The 26,240-nt window shown below is 42.3% G+C and overlaps 1 protein-coding gene across 1 annotated transcript; it reads right to left on the bottom strand.

The window, feature by feature from the left end:
* Positions 1–2,092: 2,092 nt before the first annotated feature.
* LOC136531109 (expansin-A11-like) lies at positions 2,093–21,182 on the bottom strand. The gene is made up of 5 exons (XM_066523827.1): positions 21,074–21,182; positions 20,786–21,000; positions 2,653–2,698; positions 2,394–2,515; positions 2,093–2,259 (listed from the first exon to the last, which is right to left on the bottom strand). Exons 1-4 carry the CDS (start codon positions 21,126–21,128, stop codon positions 2,508–2,510), a joined length of 324 nt encoding a protein of 107 aa, XP_066379924.1. The 5' UTR covers positions 21,129–21,182; the 3' UTR covers positions 2,093–2,259; positions 2,394–2,507.
* Positions 21,183–26,240: the final 5,058 nt, after the last annotated feature.

Genomic DNA, 26,240 nt, shown 5'->3' with positions numbered 1-26,240 from the left:
CTAGCTGGTGTGCCATGGGCCGCTCAGCCTGCTAACTAATCGATGCCTTGAGATACCTGGGGATCATAACCTCAACACTTGTCTTTCCCCCTCTAGTCACGGCAGCGATTGGCCATGGCGGCATCATCACCACCGTCACCACCATTGAGATGGGCCGTAGCCTTGACTTTGTCGCTGAAGTTGGCCAACACATCCTCCTCACTCCTAGCGTACTTGGTGGCAATGTCCAATAGCTCCCGCATTGTTCGCGGTGCCTCACGTCCGAGCGCGAGGACGTGCGCCTCACAAGTTGTGCCATAGGTGAAGGCGTTGATGACATCGGCATCGCTGACATTGGGTAGCTCATTTCGCTTCTTGGAGAAGCGCTGGATGTACTCATAGACGGTCTCATCGGACCTTTGCCTACAATTGCGCAGGTCCCAAGAGTTACCGGGCTGAGTGTATGTACGTTGAAAGTGACCGATGAATGTCAAGCGGAGATCCCTCAGCAACGGATGCTGCTAGGCCCGGCTGCTTGAGCCAAGCCCTCATTGAGCTTGACAGAAGCAGGGGCAGGTACTGCACTGCGAAGTCATCGTCGGACCCCTTGGCCCGGCCCTCATGGCGAACATTAATTTATTAAAGCATTGATACATTGTTGAAAATCTCAAATAGAACTAAACAAACTAAACCTACATTGAACTTCAACAACATAAGGATTTAGCGACCAATTCCAACTAAACCAAATAAAATTTTCATCCAATCTTCATCAATGGGCTTCTTTTGCTGGTTCCCATCTTCGTGCATAGGTGCACTCTCATCAGCCGCCTTAGCCGATTCTTGCACTTGCTTAACATACACTTCCTCACAGTATTAACCTTCACATCCATTACCACCCCACTAAAATTGGAACACAAAAATCAAGAACTTTAATCAAAATCATCATAAAAATGGCAACATATACCATAAAAAAGGCGACCAAAAGAGAACTCATTTTGATATCCAGGCACTTGTAGAAGATGCAGCCATGGTTGGGACACTACTTCACTCTGTACTCCAACATAGTCTTCTTCTTTCACTTGATGCACGCTCATGAACCCCATGCCAGACCGAGGACCCAAAAGCAGTCACCATCTACTATATACTCATTTCGATCAACTACTATAAATTTCTCCATTTCTAAACTATGAAATGAGCTATACTAGCAATGAAACATGGATATTCGTTTTGATGAACTACTATAAGCTTTCTTCTTCTACATGTGCAAACTAAAAGTCAGTTTGAGCTCAATTAGCGTATAATAAAAAATCAACCATTATTCCCAATCTATAAAACTACAAATTTCTCTATTTCTAAACCATGAAATAAACTATACTAGCAATGAAACATGAGAGGATGCACCACCCCAGCCAAGTTTTTCCGTGACGGCCAGATTCGTTAGGAAAAGTATCAAAAACCGTCAGGGAAGATCATCCGTAACGGTTACCGTCAGGGATGACCCATCAAGGAACAAATGATCCACTAGATTCATTTGGAAAAGTATCAGAAACCGTCAGGGAAGATCATCTGTGACGATTACCGTTAGGGATGACCCGTCAGGGATCAAATGATAGGGAAAGTCAGCTTTCCCTGACCTTCCCATCAGGGATAGTTACTGACGGCTACTGCGCCGTCAGGGATAGTTTGAACTTTCCCCATCGGCTGCTAAGCTGTTAGGAAAATTCTGAACTTTCACTGTCAGCCATCAGGGATAGCTCAAATTTCATGTCAGCTACCAAATATCTTTCCTAACGGTAAACTTCGGTCAGGGAACATCTTTTCATTCAATTTTAATTTCCAGAAATACAGATTCTTTAGCCATTAAAAGCACTGTTCCCAGCAAGTAGTTAACCATTAAAAATAATATTACAGCAAGTAATGGAACCATTCGTCCACACTGAAGTAATAAAAATTATATTCAATAATTTTAGAACATCATTCAAATTGTTCATAAATACAAAGATATATAATAGTGCCTCCTAGTTATCCTTCTAGTTAGGTACCTAACACGTAGCACAAGTTAAAAGTGCTAACTCCTAACAGGCACTTTTGATGGCATATGTACCTCCCAACACACTACAGGTGGCTAGCTTCTATTTGCAAAATAAAGTAAGCAGACCCAAGTTGCAATGCTAGTTCATGACTCTAACATATGTAGAAAATATAAGTTTAGCCATTACTACTTCCTACAAGCCTTCGACGGTGATATACAGTAGATGCTACATCATTCATCTCCATATCCTACATTCAAAATAAGATAAAAATAACAATTCATGAGAGATCATGTCATAATGCTTATGGAAAACTGATCGGTATTGGTAGATGAAAAATCTATTTTCAGGCATAACTTGTGCTGAGTATAGGGTGATGCTCACCACCCTTGCTGCACCACGCGCTTCAATGCAGAGCCTCTACGCTGCCACACCACATCCTGAAGCTGCCATGCTGCCGCAGCACATCTAGGAGCTGCCAACCAACCTGCCCTGCTACTACACATCTGGACCCAGCAACACTAATTGTTAGTGTTCCACATCTGTACATTTGTTTGAAACAATTCTTTTATAGACCAGTTAAACACCTAGTAGTGATAAGTGAAAATATTCTTGAACAGAGAGTATGCAGACATGCACTCACATGATTGCCACAAATCACTACTGCCTTCAAGCACTGTCAAGACTGCCTGGAAATGCCAAAATTCATTGTTAGCGTGTCGACTGACTAAGCACTATGGTTGCCTACTGACTGAAACATTGTGATTTTTCATATCAGAAGGTAACTAGGTTTGAAATACTTCCTTTTGACTATAAATTTTGCTTATATGCACATAAGAACATTCCTTTTCATAATAGTTGCGCATTCTTGTACAACATAAAAAGGCTAGAATTAGAAAGAAGCACAATCCTACAAAATTCTAAAGCTTATCAGTAGCTGACATGCATTGCAGAATATTTAGCTGAATCAACATATGAGATTTCAACAATGCTACTTCATCCAAGCAAAACTATCTTCCAAAACAAAAGTGTATAGGCATATTTTTAGGAAACAAAAGTGCTCAGATTTCTATGTAGAGTACTTGCCCATTGTGAATTAACAAAAAATGCATGAGCAAATGATAACAAATCTATTATCCTTTATGTATGTAATAAGGCACGGGCCGCACAACTCAGTAAGGACAAATAGACTGCATGTCAGCTCAGCAAATGAGTGAAAAATGTAGCTGCTCAAAATAAAATTCAGTGACTTTGTTCAAGTTCAGTGTTGTAGCACCTCTATGGAGGGGTAAACAACTTGCCTAAAATAATCTAGAAACATTTTTCTCCTTCATGAAAGGGTAACTAAATTGCCTAAAAAATCTAAACACATTCAGATCTCATAGGCTCGTGGTGTGTCCATGATGTGGATCTGCCAGACCTGTACTTTCTCATCCATGGCTGGGTACACACCTCTTGCAGCCATGCCTTAGACCTAAGCAAGGAGGACTAGGGCCTTGCACGATGCCGCCATGCCATGGATCTGCGCGGGAGTAGGGGCTCATGCAGCGCCATGCTGCTGCCATGCCATGGATCTCCACTAGGAGGAGGAGTTCACCTCGTTTGATCTTGGGGATGCAACGGCAATGGCAACCCAGCCTACCATGCCCTAAGTGGGAAGGAAAGGGAGAAGCCGTGAGAGAGAGAGGAAGGGAAGGCAAAAGCAATGCGAGTAAGGATGGCAGCAGGGTGGTTTTGGGGTGGATATCTGCTAGTTTCAGGTTCGGCGGTTTTGGTTTCGGGTGCAGTTTTTTGCCCACGGATTTTTGGGTTTGGATACCCAAAACATTGTGGGTTTGGGGTAGATTTTCATTTGTACCCACAGATCACTGTTGGGGCTCCAAAACTAAGTAGCCCAATAGCGGCCCATTAAAAACCCTAAGTATATAACTGTATCACCCACACTCAATCCCTCTTCCTCACTCGTTCATCCACCCTCGACGGTGCATGTAGACGTCCGATGTCCGATGCTCCCTCCCTCCCAGAGTCACCGGTACTCTCTGCCCTCTGCTCCTCTCACCCACGGTGCTCAGCCCCGCGTCCCCACCCAATGGCCGCCGTGGCCCTCAGTAGTCGACGCCTTGGCCTCCGCCCGAGCCAGCGAGGTCCATAGGGCGGCGCACCCAACCGGCGCCACCATGGGCACAGCACACACGGCCGCGCACCTAGGAGGGGTAGTTGTGGCTCGCCGGCGCACCCAGCCAAAGGCAGAGGTGAGCAAACAGCGAAGCGGAACTACGAAGGATTCATCTGATTCAGTGTATTGCTGTATTTCCTAATGGTTGGTTGTAAAATGTTCGAGTTTTCGGAGGATCCGTCGGGTTTCGGGGATCTGCCGGGTATGGTTCCGGTGATGGATTTCCACCCAATTCGGTGTTTGGGGTGGGTTCGGGTTTTGACTTCGGTTTTCATTTTTGGGTGCACGAAGACTCTGCCTGATCCAAATCTGCTCCATTGCCATCCTTAAATGAGAGAGAGGCACTATGTAAAAAATGGTTTGTGGCAACGGGACAAATTTTTTGTGATGGAGCCGCCCCTATAGTGATGGAGCCGCCCCTACAGTGGTGTGCTTGGGAGCCCAGAGACCAGCCACCCCTACAAATGAAACAGCAGGGGCAGCTGGTCATACGAGCCACCCTATAAATGGGTCAGATTTGTAGGGGCGGCTCACTCACCAGCCGCCCCCGGTATTGCTATTTGTAGGGGCGGCTAGTAATTGAGCCACCCCTACAAATGCCCGTGTATAAATACCTCTGATTTGTAGGGGCGGCTCCATCACCGGCTGCCCCTACAAATGACCCACATATAAAGCAAACTGCAGCACCTTCTTTCTCCTCAGATCACTCACTCCAACCCATGAAAGAAAGGTGGGGAGGCCTTAGGCACCTCCCAAAAATTGCTTCTACTAAGGGGGAAGGTTTTGGTCTCAAATCCTTTGGTGGAGAGGTTGTAAACGGTAAGAAAATGCTATTCCACACTTTTTTTGAAGTTTTAATGGTTGGTTAGTGAGTAATTAGAGTTTTGCTTTTCTCTCTCTTCTATGGTGCTTAAGCTACTTATGAAGCAAATTAGACCCAAGTTTTGAATGTACTAGGGTAAATTAGGGAGGGGAACAAGATCATACCCTTATTTGGTCCATGTTTCTTGATTTTAGTGAACAATTAGTTAGTTCTATGGATGTTTCATGTGCATGTAGATCTAGATCTAGGGTTTGGTTTTTTTATTAATTTTGGTTTTGTAAATTTGTGTTCGATGAAATTAGACTAGGGTTTGCATGAAAGATATTGGGTAAAATATAATTGTTGCTAATTGTTGTCTTTGAAATTGTTTATTGTAATCAACAAATATGTATTTTAATTATTTATGGATAAATGGGCCATTAATTAATTTTCTTCTACCATGGTGTGTTTGTATGCATTCATGTAATTATATTTGATTTATATTCATATATATCTGAAGTATATACAATTATTCTCAAGTAATTATTAATTTGATTCATTTTTATATATATCTGAATAAGTAGTCCTTTATGTTTGTTTTGTTGTTGTTGTAAAAGATAGAGTACATGAAACTCTTGGATGTATGGTTCGTTAAGGTTCAAGGCAGTTTTCCGTGAAGAGGTGGATAAATTTATTGAGGCCTGCAAAGAAGCATGCAACGACATTGACAGAGAATAAGGATACAATTATTTGTCCCTGTAAAGATTGTAAGAACCTGTATGGTATGGACAGATGTGACTATCATCAGATCACATTTGATTATGCGAGGATTTGTTGAGGACTACACAGTGTGGATTCATCATGGTGAAACAGGTTATTATTAACGACGAGGATGAGGAGGAATACGATGACGAAACCATAGAATCCCTGTCCCAATATTCAGTAGAGCTTGATGCACGAATGGATTCAGAGTTTAGGCAATGAACAAGGTGGTGATGCTGGTGGTTGGGATGGTAACGACTGAAGGTGGTGCCAATAATGATGGTGGAGCACGTGTCGGGGATGAAGATGATTTGGAGGACATGATTCGAGCCCTTGGACCAGAGATTTTACTAAATAGCCCGAAAGGTCTAGAAAATTTGGAAAGGGTGACAAAAGCATCGAAGGAGACTATGTATGGTGTTGAAAAGGGTTGTCCGACACATTGGACATCGCTACATTTTGTACTTGAGCTACTCATCTTGAAGGCTAAGTACGGCTGGTCAGACTATAGTTTCAATGATCTATTGCATCTCCTATCATGGGTGCTGCCACAACCAAACTCAGTTCCCACCAACACATACCTAAGCGAGAAGGTCATAAGTCCATTGACAATGGGGGTTAAAAAATCTATGCATGCCCCAACCACTATATACTTTTTTGTGGCGAAACGTTCAAGTCACTAGATAAATGTCCCTCGGTGTGGGGCCAGCCGGTACAAGAATAATGACCTTTATGGTGGGACGAAGCCTCCACAGGGAAAAGAGGAATAAGAAGGGTACAAAAAAGGTGGTACAAGAATCTCAGTCCCCAGAGGACACTCCATTAGGCAACGATACAAAGTAGAGAAGAATTCCTGCCTTGGTAATGTGGTACCTGCCAGTGACCGACCGCTTGAGATGTATCTTCCTAAACCCTAAAGAAGCCGCACTCATGACATGGTGGGATGATGAGCGCAAGGTGGATGATGATAAGATTACACACCCGGCTGATTGTAGTCAGTGGCAAAGGTTCAATGAGAAGCACAAAGAATTCAGCGATGACCTAAGGAATGTATGGTTTGGCTTGAGCACCGATGGAATGAATCCCTTCAATGAGAGGATGAGTGACCACAAGCACTTGGCCAGTGATCTTGACCATGTACAACATCCCAACGCGGTTGTGTCAAAAGAGAAAGTACCTTCTCCTTCACTATTCTTATTTATGGCCCTAAACAACCAGGCATTGATATAGACGTGTTCCTCAAGCCTTTGATGCAAGAAATGGAGAGGCTATGGAGGCATGGGGAGCTGATGGATGATGCATTCCGAAAGGAGGACTTCATGTGTAGAGCAATAATATTTGTTACTACCAATAATTACCCCGTGTTGTTTGCTTTGTCTGGACAGATCAAAGGGAAGACGGGATGCTAGGTTTGCTTGGATGGTACTACATGGGTGTACCTGGATGCATCCAAGAAGATAGTTTACCTAAGGAACTGATGCTTCTTAAAGATAAGTCACAAGTACCGCAGTAAATTGTTCTTTAGATTTTATGACAACACCCCAGAGATTGAACCCCCTCCGGAGAGAAGTCATAACGGAGAACACATGTATAGAATGGTGAAAAACATATGTGTCGTCTATGGAAAGAAGAATCCAGATGGGATGAACAGAGATAGAAGCACACCTCCTGTCGAAGGCGTACCTTTCAAGAAACAATCGATCTTCTTTTAGTATTAGCCTTATTGGCTAGACTTGGAGGTCCCCCATGCCATTGATGCTATGCATGTGCAGAAGAATGTCTTTGAGAGTCTCATTGCTACCTTGATGGACATAGGCAAGTCAAAGGATGGTCTGAAAGCACGAAAAGACATGGTGTAGCTAAACGTGATGCCACAGCTTCACCCGATACCTGAGGCTAATGGAAAACACACTCTGCTCACGGCATGCTTCAACCTAACACCAGATGAGAAGAGAGCTATATGCACTTTCCTGAGGAGGGTCAAAGTCCCCACTGGGTTTTCAGCAAATGTGAAGAAGCTAGTGTCAATGAAGGACTTGTCAATAACACACTGCAAGGCTCATGATTGTCATGTGATGCTGATAGTGTTTCTACCTATTGCAATCAGGGCTATAAAGATAGAGTTCTTGAAAATGGTCATCACCCGCATGTGCTACTTCTTTTTGAAGATCTCACAGAAGACGATTGGCAAGCAAGAGCTGAGTGACCTACATGAATTTATGGTGGAGACACAAAACCAACTAGAGATGTGTTTACCTCCTGCTTTTTTGATATAATGCCACATCTCATGATTCACATGGTTCATCAGATATAGGCGTTGGGCCCTTGCTACTTGCATGAAATGTGGTCCTACGAGCGGTTCATTGGTTTAAGTCGATATGTGCATAATCGAGCATACCCAGAGGGCTCCATGATAGAGGGTTACAGTACTGAAGAAGTCGTCGAGTGCTGTCAAGAGTACCTAAAAGTACAGAAAGGGATTAGTAAACCCGATTCTCGTCACAAGGGTAGGCTAGGCTGGGAAGGGCACCAGTGGTAGAAAAGTGTTCATCGACCATGATTACAAAGAGGTGAGTCGGGCGCATTACAGTGTCTTGCAGAGTACACAACTGATGCAACCGTACATTGATGAACACTTGGCTATCATTATGGCGGAGAGAAATAGTCGTTCGGATGATTGGGTCATGAAACAACATAAGCAACGACTAACTACATGGTTGAAGGACCAAAACATACCACCTGGAGAAACCATAGACTCTATTACCATCAGTAGGTTGGCGGAGGGGCCATCGAGACAAGTGACATCTTGGAATGCTTATGACATCAATTGGTATACGTACTATACCCACGCAAAGGATAGTAAATATGTGAACCAAATAGCGGCGTTCGAATAGAGGCTCTCGATGGATTGGGGCAAAAGATCTATTACTTTGGCATCATTGAAGAGATATGGAAACTTGACTATGGAAGGGATATAACGGTGGCCCTGTTTCGATGCCGCTGGATCAAACAACACCAACTGAACGAGATTGGATTGAGAGTCCTGGACCTCGAGAATCTAGGCTATCAAGATGACCCTTGGGTGCTCGCTTCACGTGTCACATAAGTTTTCTATATGTCTGACCCACAAAGTAACCTTCCCCCAAAGAAGAAGACAAAGCACGTGGTTGCCTCTGGGAAACAGCACATTATCGGAGTTGATGGCATGGATGATGTTGAAGCTTACAATAACTACGATGAGATGCCGCTATTCACAGACTTTCCTAAGAAGATCAATGTTGTGGAAAAGAACCTACCCAATGACATATTGCCATGGGAACGAAAAGATGTCAAGGGGAAAGTCGCTTACAGCGGGCTGGCTAGTTGTTGAACGTGGAGTGTTTGTGTAATTGTGTGTTTGTAAGACTTCATTTATGCATACGTGTGAGACTATATATTTATGTATGTGTGTAAGACTATATATTTTTGTATATGTGTGAGACTACATTTATGCATGTGTGTGAGACTACCCTTTGCAACATCTAGATGAATCTATTTCAACATCCACTCTATTACTACTAAAACTTTATGAAATCACTTAACACTTTATGAAATGAAGAAATAGCCAAAATAAAAGTAGGAGATAGTGATGTGTTCAACAACTTTTATATTCATCACCTTTACAGCTAAAATCATTTAGTGGTTGAAAATCAGGTTTGAAGCTGTCATTTTCTGAAATTCAAAATTTGAACTATTCAAATTTTGTCAAATAAAAGGATGACCAAAATAAAAGTTGTAGATAGTGATGTGTTCAACAACTTTTATATTCATCACCTTTACAGCTGAAATCATTTAGTGGTTGAAAATCAGGTTTGAAGCTATCATTTTCTGAAATTCAAAATTTGAATGGTTCAAAATTAGTGACAAAGATAGATTACTAGACTAAAATGATAGAGCATGATTTTAGAAAATTTTAGGGAAAAAATCCATCACACTTAGAGTTAGTATGAGGAGGAAAAACTAGTTATAAGTTTTAGCCACAGATTAAAAAGAAAAATCACACTTGTTCATCATTGATCATCATGAACATTTGTGATTTTTCTTTTTAATGTCTGGGTAAAATTTGTAACTAGTCTTTCTCCCTCATACTAACTCCAAATATGATGATTTTTTTTCCTAATTTTTTTAAAATCATGGCCCTATCAAGTTACTGTGTTGATTTGGTCATTCTTTTCATTTGACAAAGTTTGAGCGATTCAAATTTTCAAATTAAAAATGACAAGTTCTAACGAGATTTTCAACCATTAAATGATTTCAGCTGAAAAAGTAATGAATACCAAAGTTGTATAACTCATCAAGATCTACAACTTTTATTTTGATCATTTCTTCATGTGATCAAAGTGAATAGTAAACATTGTTCACAAATCAACATGTCTCTCGTATAGTTCATGAAACTATGAGCCATATGTGAATTTATGAACAATGTTTACTAATACTTTAGCACTATGAAGAAGTGACCAAAATAAAAGTTGTAGATAGTGATGAGTTCAACAACTTTTATGTTCATGACTTTTATTGTTGAAATCATTTAAGGTTTCAAAATCTTGTTTGAAGTTGCCATTTATTGAAATTCAAAATTTCAACTATTTAAATTTGGTCAAACTGAAAAGATGATCAAAATAAAAGTTGTACATATTGATGAGTTCTACAACTTTGGTATTCATGAGTTTTTTCAGCTGAAATCATTTACTCTTTCAAAATATTGTTTGCCAGTTGAAAGTTGTTTGAATTTTAAATTTTGAATCATTCAAACAAAGTCACATGACAAGATCACCAAAATAAAAGTTGTACATGTTAATGAGTTCTACAACTTTTATGTTTACAACATTTTCATTTTAGGTCATTTAATGTCCTAAAATTATAGTCGGAGTTTTAAAATTTAAATTTTTAAAATTCAAATTGTAGTCATATGACAAGATTGAGTTATGTTTATAACCTTTACGACTACAATTATTTTTATATATATTTGTGCATATGTAGAATAATACAAAATATTATATACATTGACTTTGTGTTTTTGTGATATAAAAAATACAGAATTAAATATTTAATAAAATAGAAAATATTTGTAGGGGCGGCTAGATCAGGAACCACCCCTACAAATGCATTTCTAGGGGCGGCTAAATCAGGAACCGCCCCTACAAATGCATTTTTAGGGGCGGCTGGATCAGGAACCGTCCCTAAAAATCGTCGTGATTATATAGCCACGGGCGCTTGGGTGCCCAACGGTTGGGCGTTCTCTTCTTCCTCCCGACGCCGTTAGGCTGCCCATCTGTTTCTCGCCGCCGCCACCGTCTCTATGCCCTAGCGCCGGTTCCTCTCACCTCCACCATCCTCCTATGACCGCCTCCGTCGCCCGCCACGATTCCTCCCCCAAACGCCACCTTCCCTAGGCCAGCCACCAAGGCGGCTAGGGTTTGCACGAGAGCTCACAATCTGGCTCCCCTTCGGTCTTGCCAATTCTGTCAGGTAAGCAGCCGCGACGCTCGCCATTCTCCATTCCTCCTCTTCTCGAATCCTCTTCCGAGGGACTATAGCTGATGCATTTCTTCTCCACGCGGAGCGATGCGCTTGGCCTGTAGGTGCTAGAGGGGGGTTCAAGCTCGGCGGATCTATGTTGCGAGGGAGTGGAGCCTACGCCGGCGGCGGAGCTCAGAAGCCCTACACCGGAGCTGCACCAGAACAACGAGGGACCGCCGTCTGCCGCCTCCTACTGACGGCCGTCGTGTAGGTATGTCTCTTTGCCAGTGTCGCTGTTACAGCTCGTACCTCAGAGTGGGATTAGAGTTCCATGGATGTGTCTGACACCCTGAATTTTTTTCTTCTCAATTTTCCTCCAATTGGGGGCTATTGTGCTGGTTGTTTGTCATTTCCCTTTTTTCCTTTTGATTTTTCCGTTTCCTACCCTATACACAGCTGCACGATGTTTGTTGTCTGTGCATCGTACCTGGCGCTTCTACAGACGGTGGCGGCTCGGTGCGGGCTGCCATTTTTGTCTATGGTATTTGAGATGGCCGGAGATGGATCGCGTATCTATGGAGTCGAAGTTGACATTCCCTGCTCCGAGGCTATAGCGCCATGCCGTAGTGTTTTCTTTTGGGCGCCTGGGGATGATTTTTCTAGGCCTAGGTATGAACAGGTCGCTCTACAGGCTATAGCCTTCTTGCAGAAAATGTATGGATTTGTTGTAGTCGACTACAATTTTCCATGGTGTCGTCATGTGTAGGAGAATTGCCGATGCAGCCATTTCTGTTGCTGCGAGGGCGGTGGGGATGGTTGGTAGGCTGGCAAGAGAGCAACAGGAATTGGCCATGCAGTCTGACTGCTTGATGAGGGAAGTGTCATTGTTGAGTCTCCTTGTTTGACAACGTTTGGTTTGTCAGAAACTGTGTACCCTACATGTAGCTTATGAATTTTATGTTTTTTGAAACGCCGAAATAAACAATTTTTTCCTGATTTCCTTTTTGTTAAGGATCTTCAGATGGTGCCAGCTGGTGTTGGGAGAGAGGATTGTATGTTGCCTTGTCTGTAGCTTTTCAGGCACCAGTGATATACTTGACTGGGGTAGAAGTGTATTGATATAATTTCTGTTTACCATCCATAGCTTCTTCGCAGCCTGCTGCTACGAGAAATGACTCACGTGCAAGTAAAAGAAAGGGTATGTGCTGCTTTGCTGAAGCTCCATGCCCTTTGTGATCTACCCCTTGTGTTTGTGTAGATTGTATTGCATGGCTATTTCGAGCAGAGTAGCCAGTCAGCCACCATTGTTTTATTCTTTCCTTGACTTTTCACAATCCATGTGTTTTAGTGTTGCTAATGGCTTATCCCATATAGTATTCTTATAAGGGATTTACTACTTAAGGTGCACTTTCATAAAGGTCCAATATGGATATTAATACATAATTCTTTGTTTTAAATAGATCTGTTGTGTGTTAGCTAATGTAGCCTTACTGTCATCATATTTGCCGTAAGACATGTGTTTCACTAAGAGGGAAGTGGATTTCAGGGTATGCATGGTCTGTTGTGCCCTCTGTATGCATGTTTTTTTGGAAGTAAACCTCTGTATGCATGTCATTGTGCCGATGTGTTTGGATCCAACATTTGTTTTGACAAGTAACTTGTTCAGATTTGGGCCTTCTGATTTCGTGGAATATAAGTAATTTGCCAATTTTCGATTTACAAAGCAAATGAGTTTGTTACCATGTAGCAATTTAAGTTATACTAGCTTATAAACCGACATTTTGCTAAAGCTAGGGGAGGATATCTATTTATCTATGCTGTAGTTAGCATTATGTAAACTTCTGAGCATGTCTGTATGTGTGTACTGAAGTTTTATTCTTCCCTAAGATGTTAATACTGTCCTAATGAAAAGTAGTGTTGTTTATTCATGTGGAAAGCTTAGTGTAGAGTGTAGACCCTTCATTGTCATTAGAATGTTCATATGTTGCTGAACGAAATGTGCCTCAGAAATATATAAGTTTTTTTAAGCTTAGTGTAGAGTGTAGACCCTTCATTGTCATTAGAGTGTAGACCCTTCATTGTCAATAGAATGTTCATATGTTGCTGTCCTAATGAAAAGTAGTGTTGTTTATTCATGTGGATGCTTAAAGCCTGCTCTGTCATTTTAAGCTGATTCCATTTTTGGGAATGAATTTGTTCCATCACATATATAAGTTGTTGCAGCATAAAAATATGTAGGCACCTCGAAGTGAGAAATTTCCAGTTTGTTATTCATGAAAGACTTCTTGCTCTGATTTAAGGCATTGAAACTTCTTCTGTGATGGTTATACTACTGTCCTACTACTATCCTAGACTACTCTACTGAACTACTACTACTCTACTTGCTACTGCTAGCTACTCCTAAACGGTACTTTCTGAAATGATAGAAGAAGTGAGTGATCCCCAGCAAAAGGGGCCATATCTTCTGAACCATGAATGATTTCATCTTCATGTTCAGAGAGAGAAGAAATGATAGGAAAATTTTAGAATTCTTGCCTCTCCATTCATAAGCCAGCTATTGAACAACTCCTCGCTATCTTCTCTAAGACCTTGAGACATGTTCTTGAACCCTAGCATCTCCATGCTTGGCGTTGTTGCCACTCCCATTTGCTTACACGCTATACTTCAATTTTTTATCACTACTACTTGCTGTCCTACTACTGCTCTACTACTCCATAGTCTCTACTCTCTACTACTATTCTCTCTTACTATGTGGCTGATGGCTACTAATCTTCTCTATACTTGCTGTCTGCTCCTAGTACTTGGTGGCTGCTGGCCAGCTGCTCCTACTACTACTTGCTACTCCCCCTACTACTTTATACTTTCACTTTCACTAGAATGATTTTTTCTCCTATGATTTTTGTTTACACTCTATACTTCAATTTTTTATTTTCATTGCTTGCTGGCTGTCCTCCTCCTCTCTACTCACTACTACTACTACTTATTATCTTCTCCTAACTGCTGTTGCTTTCCTAACTGTTGCTATTGGCTGCTGGTTGCTGGTCTCCTACTACTCTTACTACTAGTGGCTGCTGGTTGGTCTCCTATAACTCTTATTACTACTACTTGCTACTCCTACTACTACTCTACTACTATACTATCCTCCTGCTCTTCTCCTACTACTCTACCACTCCTCTTCTACTACTACTCTCCTCTACTCCACTCTACTCCTCTCCTCTCCTAAGCAGTTGTTGTTTTTTTTGCTACTTCTACTACTTCTCTACTACTACTGTTTACTACTTCTACTTCTGTCTTCTATCAACTACTTGTACTTCTGTCAACTACTTCTACTACTTCCCTACTACTACTATCTACTACTTTTGATTGTCCGATCTACCTATCAGGTTCAAAAGATATTAAGCATATGATGTTCATGTGTGATCGAGCAAAGTCAGTATGGCAGCTGTTGCTTTTTTTGGGAAGCAGCACCTGCTTTTTTTTGCCAAATCTCCCCTCTCCTCTATTTTTGCCACCTTTCCTATCCTCTATGTTTGGGAAGTAGCTGCTGTTTTTTACACCTTTTCCTCTCTATGTTTGTTAAGCAGCTGTTGTTTTTTTTTGCCAAATCTCCTCACTCCTCTCCTCTCCTTTGTTTTGCCAATGATGAAATTATCCAAGTCCATACATTATATGGAATATGAGCTGATGATCAAGAACTTGTGAGGAACTTAGCATCATTAGCAGCCGCCCCTACATTACCTTCTCCTCTCTTCTCTGTTATGATGCCTTGATGCTTCAAGTTCATGATCAAATGATAATTGACATGTTTCTAAGGCCTCTACTACTGCTACTACTTGGTTTTTTTTATATATTGTTGTTTTATAGGACTACTTTGGTTTATAGACCTTTTTTATTTCTTATACCTTCTCGCGTACCTAAAGCACACTTTCTTGCATCTATTAGAACAAAGCGCGAAATAATGTCGTGGACACCAGACAGTGCAGCCCGATGCCCCGAGCATGATAAGCAGCTAACCTATGAGGAGCAAGCACTAGAGGACCAGCTTACTCAGGAGCAGTTCAATAACAAGTTAGAAAAGGATCTAGAAGTGATGCTTACTCAGGAGCAGTGTGACGAGGAGTTAGGGGGAGCAGAAGGAAGAGTAGGAGAGGCTACTGAAGGAGAAGAAGAGGATCATGATGATGATGACTCAGAAGAGGGATATGTAAGTCCCAAGGATCCTTTCCCATGTGAAGCCAGAAGGAGGCCAATGGAGGAAGATTTGGACAAGGATTCTGACCCAAATGAGGAGGTAGGGAAAAAGCCTTAGCTTGTAAATTTTGCTAAAGCTTTGGTTGTGTTACCTCTGCTAACACTTTGACCTATCATATATACTGGTCCCTCTTTAAACTCAAAAAGACGACGTCGACATCCGTGACATCACGCTGGACAAGACGGAGTAGAGGAAAGGAGAGCAGAGGCAACAACCACAGAGATGGATCATGATGCCTCTGCTCCACAACCTCAAGACACAACCACGACTACCAAGCCTAAGAGGAAACAAGGGGATAGAAAAGCAAATCTATATCTAGATAAGGCATGCTATGTGATAACGGAGGTTGGGCCAGTAGGGGAGATCCTTGAGCTTAAGGAATTAAGAGGATGATTCCATAATGCGATCAGGGCCCTAGTAAGAGATAAATTGAACCCAACAATCCCTAACTAGAAATAGGTACCAGAGAACAAAAAGAATGAACTATGGGATAGGCAGCTGAAGCTCAATTTTAGATTTCCAGAGGGTAAGCATGAACTGGTAAAAAAATGCTTTTAGGATGATGGGAGAGTCATTCCGACATTAGAGGTCAGAGCTCAACAAGAGTATATCCAAAAGGGGTTAACTCCCTTCAACGAGTTTGACAAAATAACTCCTAGTCAATGCGAGGAGCTTGTGGCTCAAAAGACTTCACTAGAGGCATTGGAGCTTAGTGCCCGTAACACCGAGCTGGCGAAGAGGAACAAACACCACCATCATCTAGGCCCCGGTGGCTACTATGCCAAGGAAGAGCAGATTAGGAAGATGGACGAAGAGGCCATAGCTGCTGGGAATATCGATGTGACGAATTTGAAGGTACGCTCAAGGAATTGGATATATGCGAGGAGTACAAAATCATCCGACGGTAATCTTAAGTTTGATAAGCCGGAGAACCAAGAGGCAGTATCAAGGATACTGAAATATGTTGAAGACAAGGAGAAGGGCTCATTCAATCCTTCCAGAGAGAGGGACGAGCTTAGCCTTGGCTTGGGAAACAAGGAGCACACAGGCCACACCAGGGGGCTAGGGAAAAGGACGACCTAGAAGCAAGGATTTGAAGAGGACATGCACATGTACAAGAAACATGGCAGAGACCGGAGAGACTAATCTTGAGCTCCAAGTGAAGGCTCTAGTTGCGAAGGCGCTAGAGGAGCAATGTCTGTCTACGGAGCCATGGATATTAGTGACATTGCCAGGAGAACTAACATTAGTTGGCAACCCTCCGAAAGTTCATAGCAGCCAAGGTTCCACTGCAGCCACAACCCCCGTCGATCGCATACGAGAACCAACTAGTTGCACCTTGGTGTTTCTCAATGGCTGGCAGAACACTTTGATGGAGGTGGCAACGGGTGTGGCACATCCTCCCGGTGGCTTACACCGCAATAATAAGATACCGTCGGACTACACTAGGGTCGAGGTACATACCGTGAAGCCTGAGTACATGCAGTGGAGGATAGACTATGCAACTCCCGAGGGGCTGGTGTTACTTGGAGATGTTATTGGACAGTTCATCCTATGGCACAAATGGGACATTATATTGACTGCTTCTTTGCCGCATTCCCCTCTCCAAAATTTGGAGCAAGTTGTTGTGGTCGAGGAAATATTTTCACCATCTCGTGACCACCACATTCCTGAGATGCCACATTCTTCCCCGCCTCCTAGCGAGCATGTGCCTAATGAGATGCCACAACCTTCTCCAGCTCATACCGAGCAAGTGCATGATGAGATGCCACAATCTTCTCAACAAGCACAGCCGATATATGAACAACGAGTGCCTCCTGAAGAAGGTGATGCACAAGAAGATGAGGACGTGCCTGGATGGGAACTTTGAAAGAAGCATCCAATCACCATAAGGCCAATTTATGTTCCGATGAAAGATGTCTTGTTGGTGTCCAAGTGGTATTCCCATGACCAGTTCAAGCCTAAGAACCAAGTTAAAAAAGTCCCATCATGGGGTTCTGAGGAGGCTGTCACTAGCAAACTCCACCAAATTGCAAAGCAGTATCAAAATGTTGATGCCATCAAATGGTCAAATGATTACCCAAAAACATATGAAATAGGCAAGCCCTTCCTACCAAACCGAGACATCCAGCACCTACCACTTGGAATGAGAAGGTTCCATGATTGGTACTTGTGTGTTCTCCCAATGAGCATAGACCTCATATAAACATGCTTCCCCACCGGCACATTTGGAAGCCCAGCCAGAAAAATTGTCTTTGACTTCAATGACATGCAGACATGCTTTCACCTGGGAACAATGGAGATGAATCTAATTCACACATGGTGCCTATAAGTCCTTGTCCTCCCGATATGATATGAATATAATCTTTGAATTTTGTTGTAACTAACCAATGCCGTGATTTGTAGAATGCAAGTGCACATTGTCAAACAAATGCCAAGTGTGAAAGCCAGGTATATAGACCCTCAAGCTATAGCCCAAACAAATTTTAATTACCCTAAATAGTGGAAACTGGATGCCAAAGAGCTAACTGATGCAAAGACTCTTCGGGAGAAAGAGCACATCCGTACGGCGAAACTAAGGGAAGAGTCCTGATGTAGACTAGGCCCGATCTTCCGAAAGGTATGATAGCGTCGATTGGTGGAGACTCGACGTTCACAATCTAGGCTTCGAACCAAGACTGATTCGGACCCCTGCAACCATTACACCACTGCTCCGTTGGTTATCAACCACGCGAACGCGATTGACCTCGCCGAGAAGGCTTTCCTGCAAGCGAATCGAGAACACAAGCAAGAACGGGATGAACGCAATCTAAAATTGCAAATAAATATGAGGCTTATAAAAATAAGGAGTTCAAGTCTTTATTTGAAAGGACTAATCGTCACAGGCGAACAAGATCAAGAACTGGGGCCCTAGTTCACAGCAAGCGGCCTTGGCGGCGACAGTTGCAGCAAAACGACGTCTGTTTCACGAGGAAATCAAGAACTAAACAAAACCCAAACCCTAAGGAGGGCAACTGCTACTATTTATAGAGTCTTGGGCGTCACCCCCTAGACGCGCCCCCTAATTGGCCCAAACACGATACATGGTCCAATGGACCAAAAGACGGTGTCGTAGCACCCTGGCAGATTCTGGACGCTGACTTGTTTCGACGATTCCTGTTGTTTCCGAAGGTCTTTTGACGTGAAACCACTTGGATTCGCTTCCTTATCAAATTAGCTTTCCAACCATATATGGATCGTCGAAAACGGAATCCGGATGTATTCTGGATGACCAGTTTAAGGCAGACTAGTCCTGGAGGCCGAGACAGACTCGAACTTGGGTTGCTTTGGGCCTCCACCTCGGGGACTCGAACCGAATTAGCCTCGGACCTCCTTCTTGACTTGGACACCCTTGCTGGCCTCCTACCCCTCCATACCATGTGCCAAACATGGTCATATGCAGGGGTGTCATGTCCTCATCAAGTCCCTTAAGGTTGCGGCATACATTGCCTTCGCTTTCAAAATTCTCCAACAGCACTCTACTATATGGCTACCATACAACTTCGAGTAAGTTCAACTCTATACTTAAAGCTTTGTTTGATATATTTTATTCGATGCAAAAGAGCTTATCTAGTTTTATGATTAAATCCATGCAGCAACCACTGGATTTGTATAGCCGTCGATGTCAGGAGGAGTATGGCATGGGTCTTTGATTCAATAGATAGGGACCCGGTGACATACAAAGACTTCATATCAATTCTCAAGACGTATACATATCGACAATCCTCATTAGCATATATGTTTGTATACATACTTGTAACGTTCACTTTTGGATACTAACAAGTTGTATTTGCTAAAATAATTTGAACAGGACATTTAGGTTCTATGTCACTAAACATCACAGAAGGCATGATCCAGCAAGGAAGAAAAAGCTGGCTATAAAAACACTATGTGCGGTAAGTGTAACTGACTTCTTCAGTACTCCATTACATGGCTATTAAAAGCATTACTTAATATTTTCATATGCAAAAACACATAGTGCTCCAAGCAGAAGCCTGGGAGTATACATTGTGGATACTATATATGTTCTATGATGAGTAACATCGGTGCCTATAGGAGACATCCCTTAAGGGTAAGTTTGAACCTCTTCACTCGTAGTATAAAAACTTTGTACATGGTATGAAATACTAAACCAAAACTTGTTCTCTTATAGTGAAAAGAAGAGAAAGAAATGAAAAGAGACCCATACAAGGATGACCAACTCTTAGAGCTCATCGGCGACCTTTGCAACTTCATATTGGACCAGATTGTACACGTCAAAGACGCCTACCATGACCGAGAGTCTGACTTAGGTAGTAATCCTTAATACCAATACCTTCGTGAGACTGAAAGGCTAGCTGTAGGACGTTGATAACAATGTGTATGGAATTTGACATTGGTTTTACCTTGTGAATTATGTCTATTTAATGATGGATTGTATATATTTTTATGAATTAGACTTGTAATTGTAGTTTATATAATACTCTTGTGCTTGTAGTCTAAGGGGTCCAGCAACGCAAACCCGGTTCAGAACGTTGGTCGCGGGACATTCGACAACGCGAACGCTGGATGGAATACGCGGAAACAAATAGTGTTCTGGTCTAATTTGAATTGTAAATTTGATTTTTTGGCCGGAAAACGTACTGTAAGGGCGGTTATATACTGAACCGCCCCTACAAACAGATATTATAGGGGCGGCTGGTACTACAGCCGCCCCTACAAATCGATTTGTAGGGGATTTGTAGGGGCGGCCTGAGAACCGCCCCTACAAATGTATGATTTGTAGAGACGGTTTGGTAGGGGCGGCTGACCAAACCGCCCCTACAAAGGGTTACGAGCCACCCCTAAAAAACGTTTCTGTAGTAGTGAGGCAGCGCAGTGCTGGTGGCGGAGGGCGCGCAGCCAGTGACGGGAAGCACCTCCGCCACCAGCACTGCACCGCCTCCGGACTGCATCACCGGACTCCACTGCCTTCACCGCCGGTCGCCACCGCACATCACCGACGCCGTCTTCACCGACCGTCGCTGCCCTAGCGCAGACACTGATTCCATGGCGGACGCGAGCGGATCGAAAGCCTACGATGGTCAGTGACCTAGCACTACCTCTCTCTCTAATCTCTGTCTAGTGCATGTACTAGGACATGTTATACTTACATGATGTACCCGGCTAAATCTATTACCATGTGATAAGAATAATCCAACAGGTTGAATTGGATCAACAACGTACGTACATTAATATCATGCAGCCTTTACTGGAAATATATGAACCTTTGGTAGTTGACGGGCACGATGCCGCCGCGGTAGATGCCGATCTTGAGCCAGGCGGGCTCGGCCATGTCGAAGTGCTGCCGTGGCGGGATGCACCAGCCGCCGTCGTCGTTGGGCAGCGCACGAGGCGCCGTCGTTGAACAGCGCCGTGCTCAGCGCCGCCGTGTTGGTGCCGTACCCCGTCGAGTACAGGTTGCCGTACCCACAAGCCCCACCTGCAGGATGTATGTGCATCAGCTATAGCTAGTTTTGGACTGTTGTTATCGGCGTCTCGATCGATCTTCTTACCCATCGTCCCTGAAGCGTCGCTACCGCCATAGAAAGTGGCGAACACCTTGTTCATGCCTGACGCCGAGAAGCACGCGGCTTCTTTCCAGAGGAGGCATGCCGTCGCGAGCAACACGAGAACGCGAGCGACTGATGAGCCAGTTGCCTTCATTGTTTTTATTGTCAGCGAGCTAGCGAGCTAGGAGACGAACCACAAGCACTAATGGCCAAACGTCTGAGCGGGCTGTGTCGTTTAAATAGGAACCGGAGCTGATGATCAGGACGCTGCCCAATCGTCCTTTCTGGACTGGATCAGATCAGGCCATGTACGCATGCACGCACGCGGTGATCGTCACCGATCCATGCATCACCCAGTGGCCGGCAGAGGCCGTGCGTGCATGTGGGCGCGCATGCTGCTATTCGGGAGCTGACGCTGACACGAGCTATAGCGATCAGTAGCTGCATGCATTATTGGACTGGATCCATCCACCGGCCGGCCGCATGGGAGCGAGGATTCGGCCGGGCAAGGCCTCGAGACCCCATGTTCGCGATCAATAAACTGTTGGCGGTGTCTCTGACGTGTGTCATCGGGTCCCGACGCCAGATGTTGCAACACCCATGTGTCGGCGCGGCGCGCCGCTAGTACAGTGTGGATCTGGTCCTCCTGCATTTTTTTTTCTCTGTGCGCAGTGAACTTCGGTACTGGTTTTGTCGGTGCTCACACTAAAAGCATTTTTTTGGAATGTAACAGCGTGTTGAGGCCGATAATTGCCGGCTGGTGTGCACTGTGAAACCTGTTCTGGAACAGCAGCCTTGCTTTGCGGACGACCTGTCCAGGTCGTCGGTGCCATTCACTTCTGGTACTCCAAATCTCCAATGCAGGGAATCCCGCGTAGATCACAATGATTTTTTTGTATGCTACCTCCAATCACATCTATTAAATGGTGGTGTCTTCAATGAAAACATGCATGTATAGATTATATGAAAAAATCGTAATAATGAATCTTATACTGGCAATATTATTGTCATGAATGCAATTTATATAGAAGTAGGTTTTTTTTTGGTCTATTATCATCATATTATTATGAGTCATCGCTCCTCTGCTGTTCGCTACCACCTTACCTGCCATCTAGGCCCCTATCTCTCTTCTCCTTCTCCAGCGGGTCTATGCCACTGCTAGTGCTAAGGAGAGAAGACTCATCTCTCTTTCACAATAATTTTTTAAATCTAGTTTAGTTATGGTTTAGCCTAAATATAAATAAATCTATTGATGAAATAAGTTGATTTTTGATTGTGTACCTGCAATAACTTTGGTGATTATCACGACGAGGTGGACATTGTAGTCATTGACTTCATCGGTAGAAGGACAATTTATGGCCATTATCTGCGAGGGGAGAGGTTCTTCTTGGCACTACCCACAAGGAAAGTAATAACTTCACGTCATCAATCTCATCGTAGATGGTCGTGGAGAGAAAATCAAGCATACATGACGAATCAAGAGTGGGATGTGATAAATATGCATCCTATGCTATACCGATGATGCAACTACCAATGTTCTTTCATCATTTCAGATGTGTTTTGGACTGGTTGCGGAATATTGCATCTTGCGACACACACGTGTGTGTGTGTGTGTGTGTATATATATATATATATATATATATATATATATATATATATATATATATATATATATATATATATATATATATATATATATATATATACGGGTTGATTCGTTAAAACTGGTTGACTTAGGACAAACCAAATTGTATGGACTTTATATTTACGAGGCATGCATGTAAGTACATCTAGTATGGTCATGAAAAAGGTAGCATCTCCCCGCCCATTTTGTAAAGGCATTTCTCTAGATTCCCTCTATAGTAAAATCAATAAAGAATATCTCAAGAAAAAAAAATTATTTAGTTGTGAAATAAACACCGTGCTAGCCTTTAGCCCAGATTGGCATACCTAATCTTCCATGGTGCAGGGCTCAGACGACAAAGCGAGCATGGATAATCTTTATTTTTTAAGTGACAGGGCTTAGAGAGCAACTTCAACGTAGTTCTAAAGTCAGGGTTCCAAATTTTCATTAGGCCCTTGTTTCGATGTAGTTGGATTCGCATCAATTCACATGCGTTGAGGTAGATTAGAGTGGAACTTGAACTAAATTCCACCCCAATCCACCCCAGCACATGTGGATTGAGGTGAATCCGACAAACCCCAAACAAGGCCTTAAGGGTTCTACTGTCTTTTGGGGTTTGATTTATTCTTTCATCTACTCTAGCGGAGCTCTTAAATCAAGACTCTCAAATTCATCCTCACAAATAATGATACACGAGACCCACAAACCATTCCCTCTTCTTCCTTATTTCCAGAGTGGATTTTTTTTCTTATTTTTAGATGCGGACAGTAAGCCAACTGTGTCTAACACAATCGTCTCTGTAAATCGGTTAACAAAGACGAGCAACTTAAGATGCCCGTCTACTCACATAGTACCTTCACACCACTACAATACACATTTATTTGTTAGTATATATAGTATATTGCCTATCACTACCACATAAAATATTTACAAAAGACGGTCGAAATGGGTTTGCAAAGGTGGGCGGGACGCCCATCTCCATCACATGGTCACTGTATCACTTAGATGTATAGATTGACAATCTTTGTTTATTAATTATAATTGATGGTCCCGGGGAGAGGAGTCTGATTAGTTGGAAGCCTTATTAGTCTCCAGTTTGAGCATCTCATAGCCACACTTCAGGAGGAAACTGTATGTGCATGCCTAGTCGAATGCTCAGCTTTAGCCTATGCCCATCACAATGTCCATTTAGTCTGTTTGAAATTTTGTCCAGTTCAGTAGTCCAAATGTTAGACAGCACAAAGAATTTTGTTACTGTATCATGTTTTTTTGTTCTTTGTTTCTTAGGTTTTATGCATTTATTGAGTTTCTAAGGCACATTCTAATTTTTTTTTAAAGAAAATAGGTGGCAGCCCAACACATTGAAAGTCTAATCCTGGTGAAACTGTTGTTTGCCAATGTTTGTCCAAAGAGTTCTCAAGTTTTTTTATTTGAATTTTGCTGGATGATTGCATGTTTGCATAAATCTTCCTTTGTAAAAACTCATTTAGTATTTTGTTGTTGATTTTTTGTTGTTAATATAATTTGCACCTATCAAAGGATTTTTGGGGATCAAGTATGCAGGAATTCATTATTTTTATTGTAAATGTTCTATTTGTTTGTTGACATGTCGAATCTAATTTCCATGTCTTGCTATTTTTCATGCAGAAGAGTGATCTGTAGATTCTATATATGTAGGGGGAGAGATCATTGCTTCTGTTGCCGATCAAAGGGCTCACCTTATCAATGATTTGGTTGTGGCTTACGTTTACATCCTTGCTTCTAAATTTTGTGTCTCCAATCTCCTCCAGGTGTTGTCCATCTTCCATGTGGTTTATTTCGTTTAGGGTTTGGATTGGTTGCTTGCCTCAGAAGTTGTCTTCTGATTATTATGACATGCAGCCATCCTGTCTGGAGCTGCTGATGTTTTTCTTTTAGGGACCTTTTCTACCCTTCTTTGGGCTTTATTTTTGGTTTGGACCATGTTTATGTTTATCCTTTTTTTAATTGGTCATCTGTTATGTTTTATAGGCCTTGGCTCTTTTTACCTTTTTTCTCTTTTTACAACCGTTGCCAGCTCCTCTATTTGGGATGGGGTGGTTCTCTCTCTCTCTTTCTAGTTTTTTTAGGTTACTTAAAAATTTGGCCCCTAGTTAGCAGCTTGTTTTTTGTTCTTCTTGTTTTGAGTTGTTTTTATAGTTTGTTGGCAACTTGTTTTTTGTTATTAGGGGTTGTTTTTATAGTTTGGCCTGAGTTGTCAGCTTGATTTTTGTGTTTGTTAATTGTTTGGGGTTGTTTTATAATGTGGACCTCTATTCATAGCTTGTTCTTTTGTTGTTTAGGGTTGTTTATATAATTTCCCTTAGTTGGCTGCTTTTTTGTTCTTGTTGTTATGGGTTGTCTTTATAGTTTGGTCCCCAAGTTGATAGCTTGTTTTTTGTTTTTGTTGTTCGGGGTTGTTTATATAATTTGGTCCCCAATCAGTAGCTTTTTTTTTGTTCTTGTTGTTTAGGGTTGTTTTTATAATTTTGCCCACAATCGTTAGCTTCTTTTTGTTCATGTTTTTCAGGGTTATTTTAAAATTTGGCCCCCATTTGGCAGCTCATTCTTTTTTGTTCTTGTTGTTCAGGGTTGTTTCTATAGTTTGGACCTTAGTAGTTTTTGTTGTTGATGTTAGGGCCGGGGTTGTTTTTTAATTCTGCTCAGATTGGCAACTTGTTCTTTTTTATGGTCACGATCCAGTAGTTTGTATTTTTTTCTTTCTAATTAAAGCCGTGGTAGGCATAATAATTATGGTAATGATTTCTAGGAAAATAATCATTATTGAGAGTCCAATTCCCCAAGTTTTTCAAGGTTCCTTCACCGAGCTGATGACATGTAATTTTTTATGTTTAGTATGTCAATGTGCAAATACCTATTGACCAAACTGCTAGCCTAGTAGTTATAAGAGTCTTAGTAGTACCTCAGGTCCTGGGTTTGACTCCCCGTGAGGGCAAATTTTTTTAGAATTTAGCAGCATTGTGTTTTCAGTGGTAGACGATATTCCCGTCGACAGTGAATCGCCTGTGATGCCTTCGTCAATCTTAAGGATTGTTGGCCGAGTCTTTGAAGATGCTCATAGGGTTAGGGTTTGCGTGCTGGGCACCTCCGAACAAGAAACAAGGTCCAAATGTCCAATCATCGTTCACCCGTGCAAAGGAATTCAAAGCTGCCACGAAGCCTGGACAAATTCTTCTGCAACATGAAAGCAACCATTGCCAGCCACAGATCGAGATGAAATGTACATAATCTGTAATGATACAATCATTTCTAAGCATCAATAGTCAATCGTCAAGGACTATCTGAAACAAAGCTTTCCAGCTGATTTCTATTTTGACTAATTAATATACTTTGTGTTTCATATTTAGACTCTTTTTCTATAATATAAATCTACAAAATTTCGAAGCCCGTTAAAAAAATATTTCCATGTATATATTCAATCATAGATAATGATGAAATAGCTGCAAAAGCTACTATGTTTCCTAAATTGAAACAAGACTTTTCTCACTGGATCTATATATACTTGGG

Source organism: Miscanthus floridulus, unplaced genomic scaffold, assembly GCF_019320115.1.
Source record: "Miscanthus floridulus cultivar M001 unplaced genomic scaffold, ASM1932011v1 fs_278_2, whole genome shotgun sequence".
Classification (NCBI taxonomy): domain Eukaryota; kingdom Viridiplantae; phylum Streptophyta; class Magnoliopsida; order Poales; family Poaceae; genus Miscanthus; species Miscanthus floridulus.
This window is presented reverse-complemented; position numbering and strand designations above follow the sequence as displayed.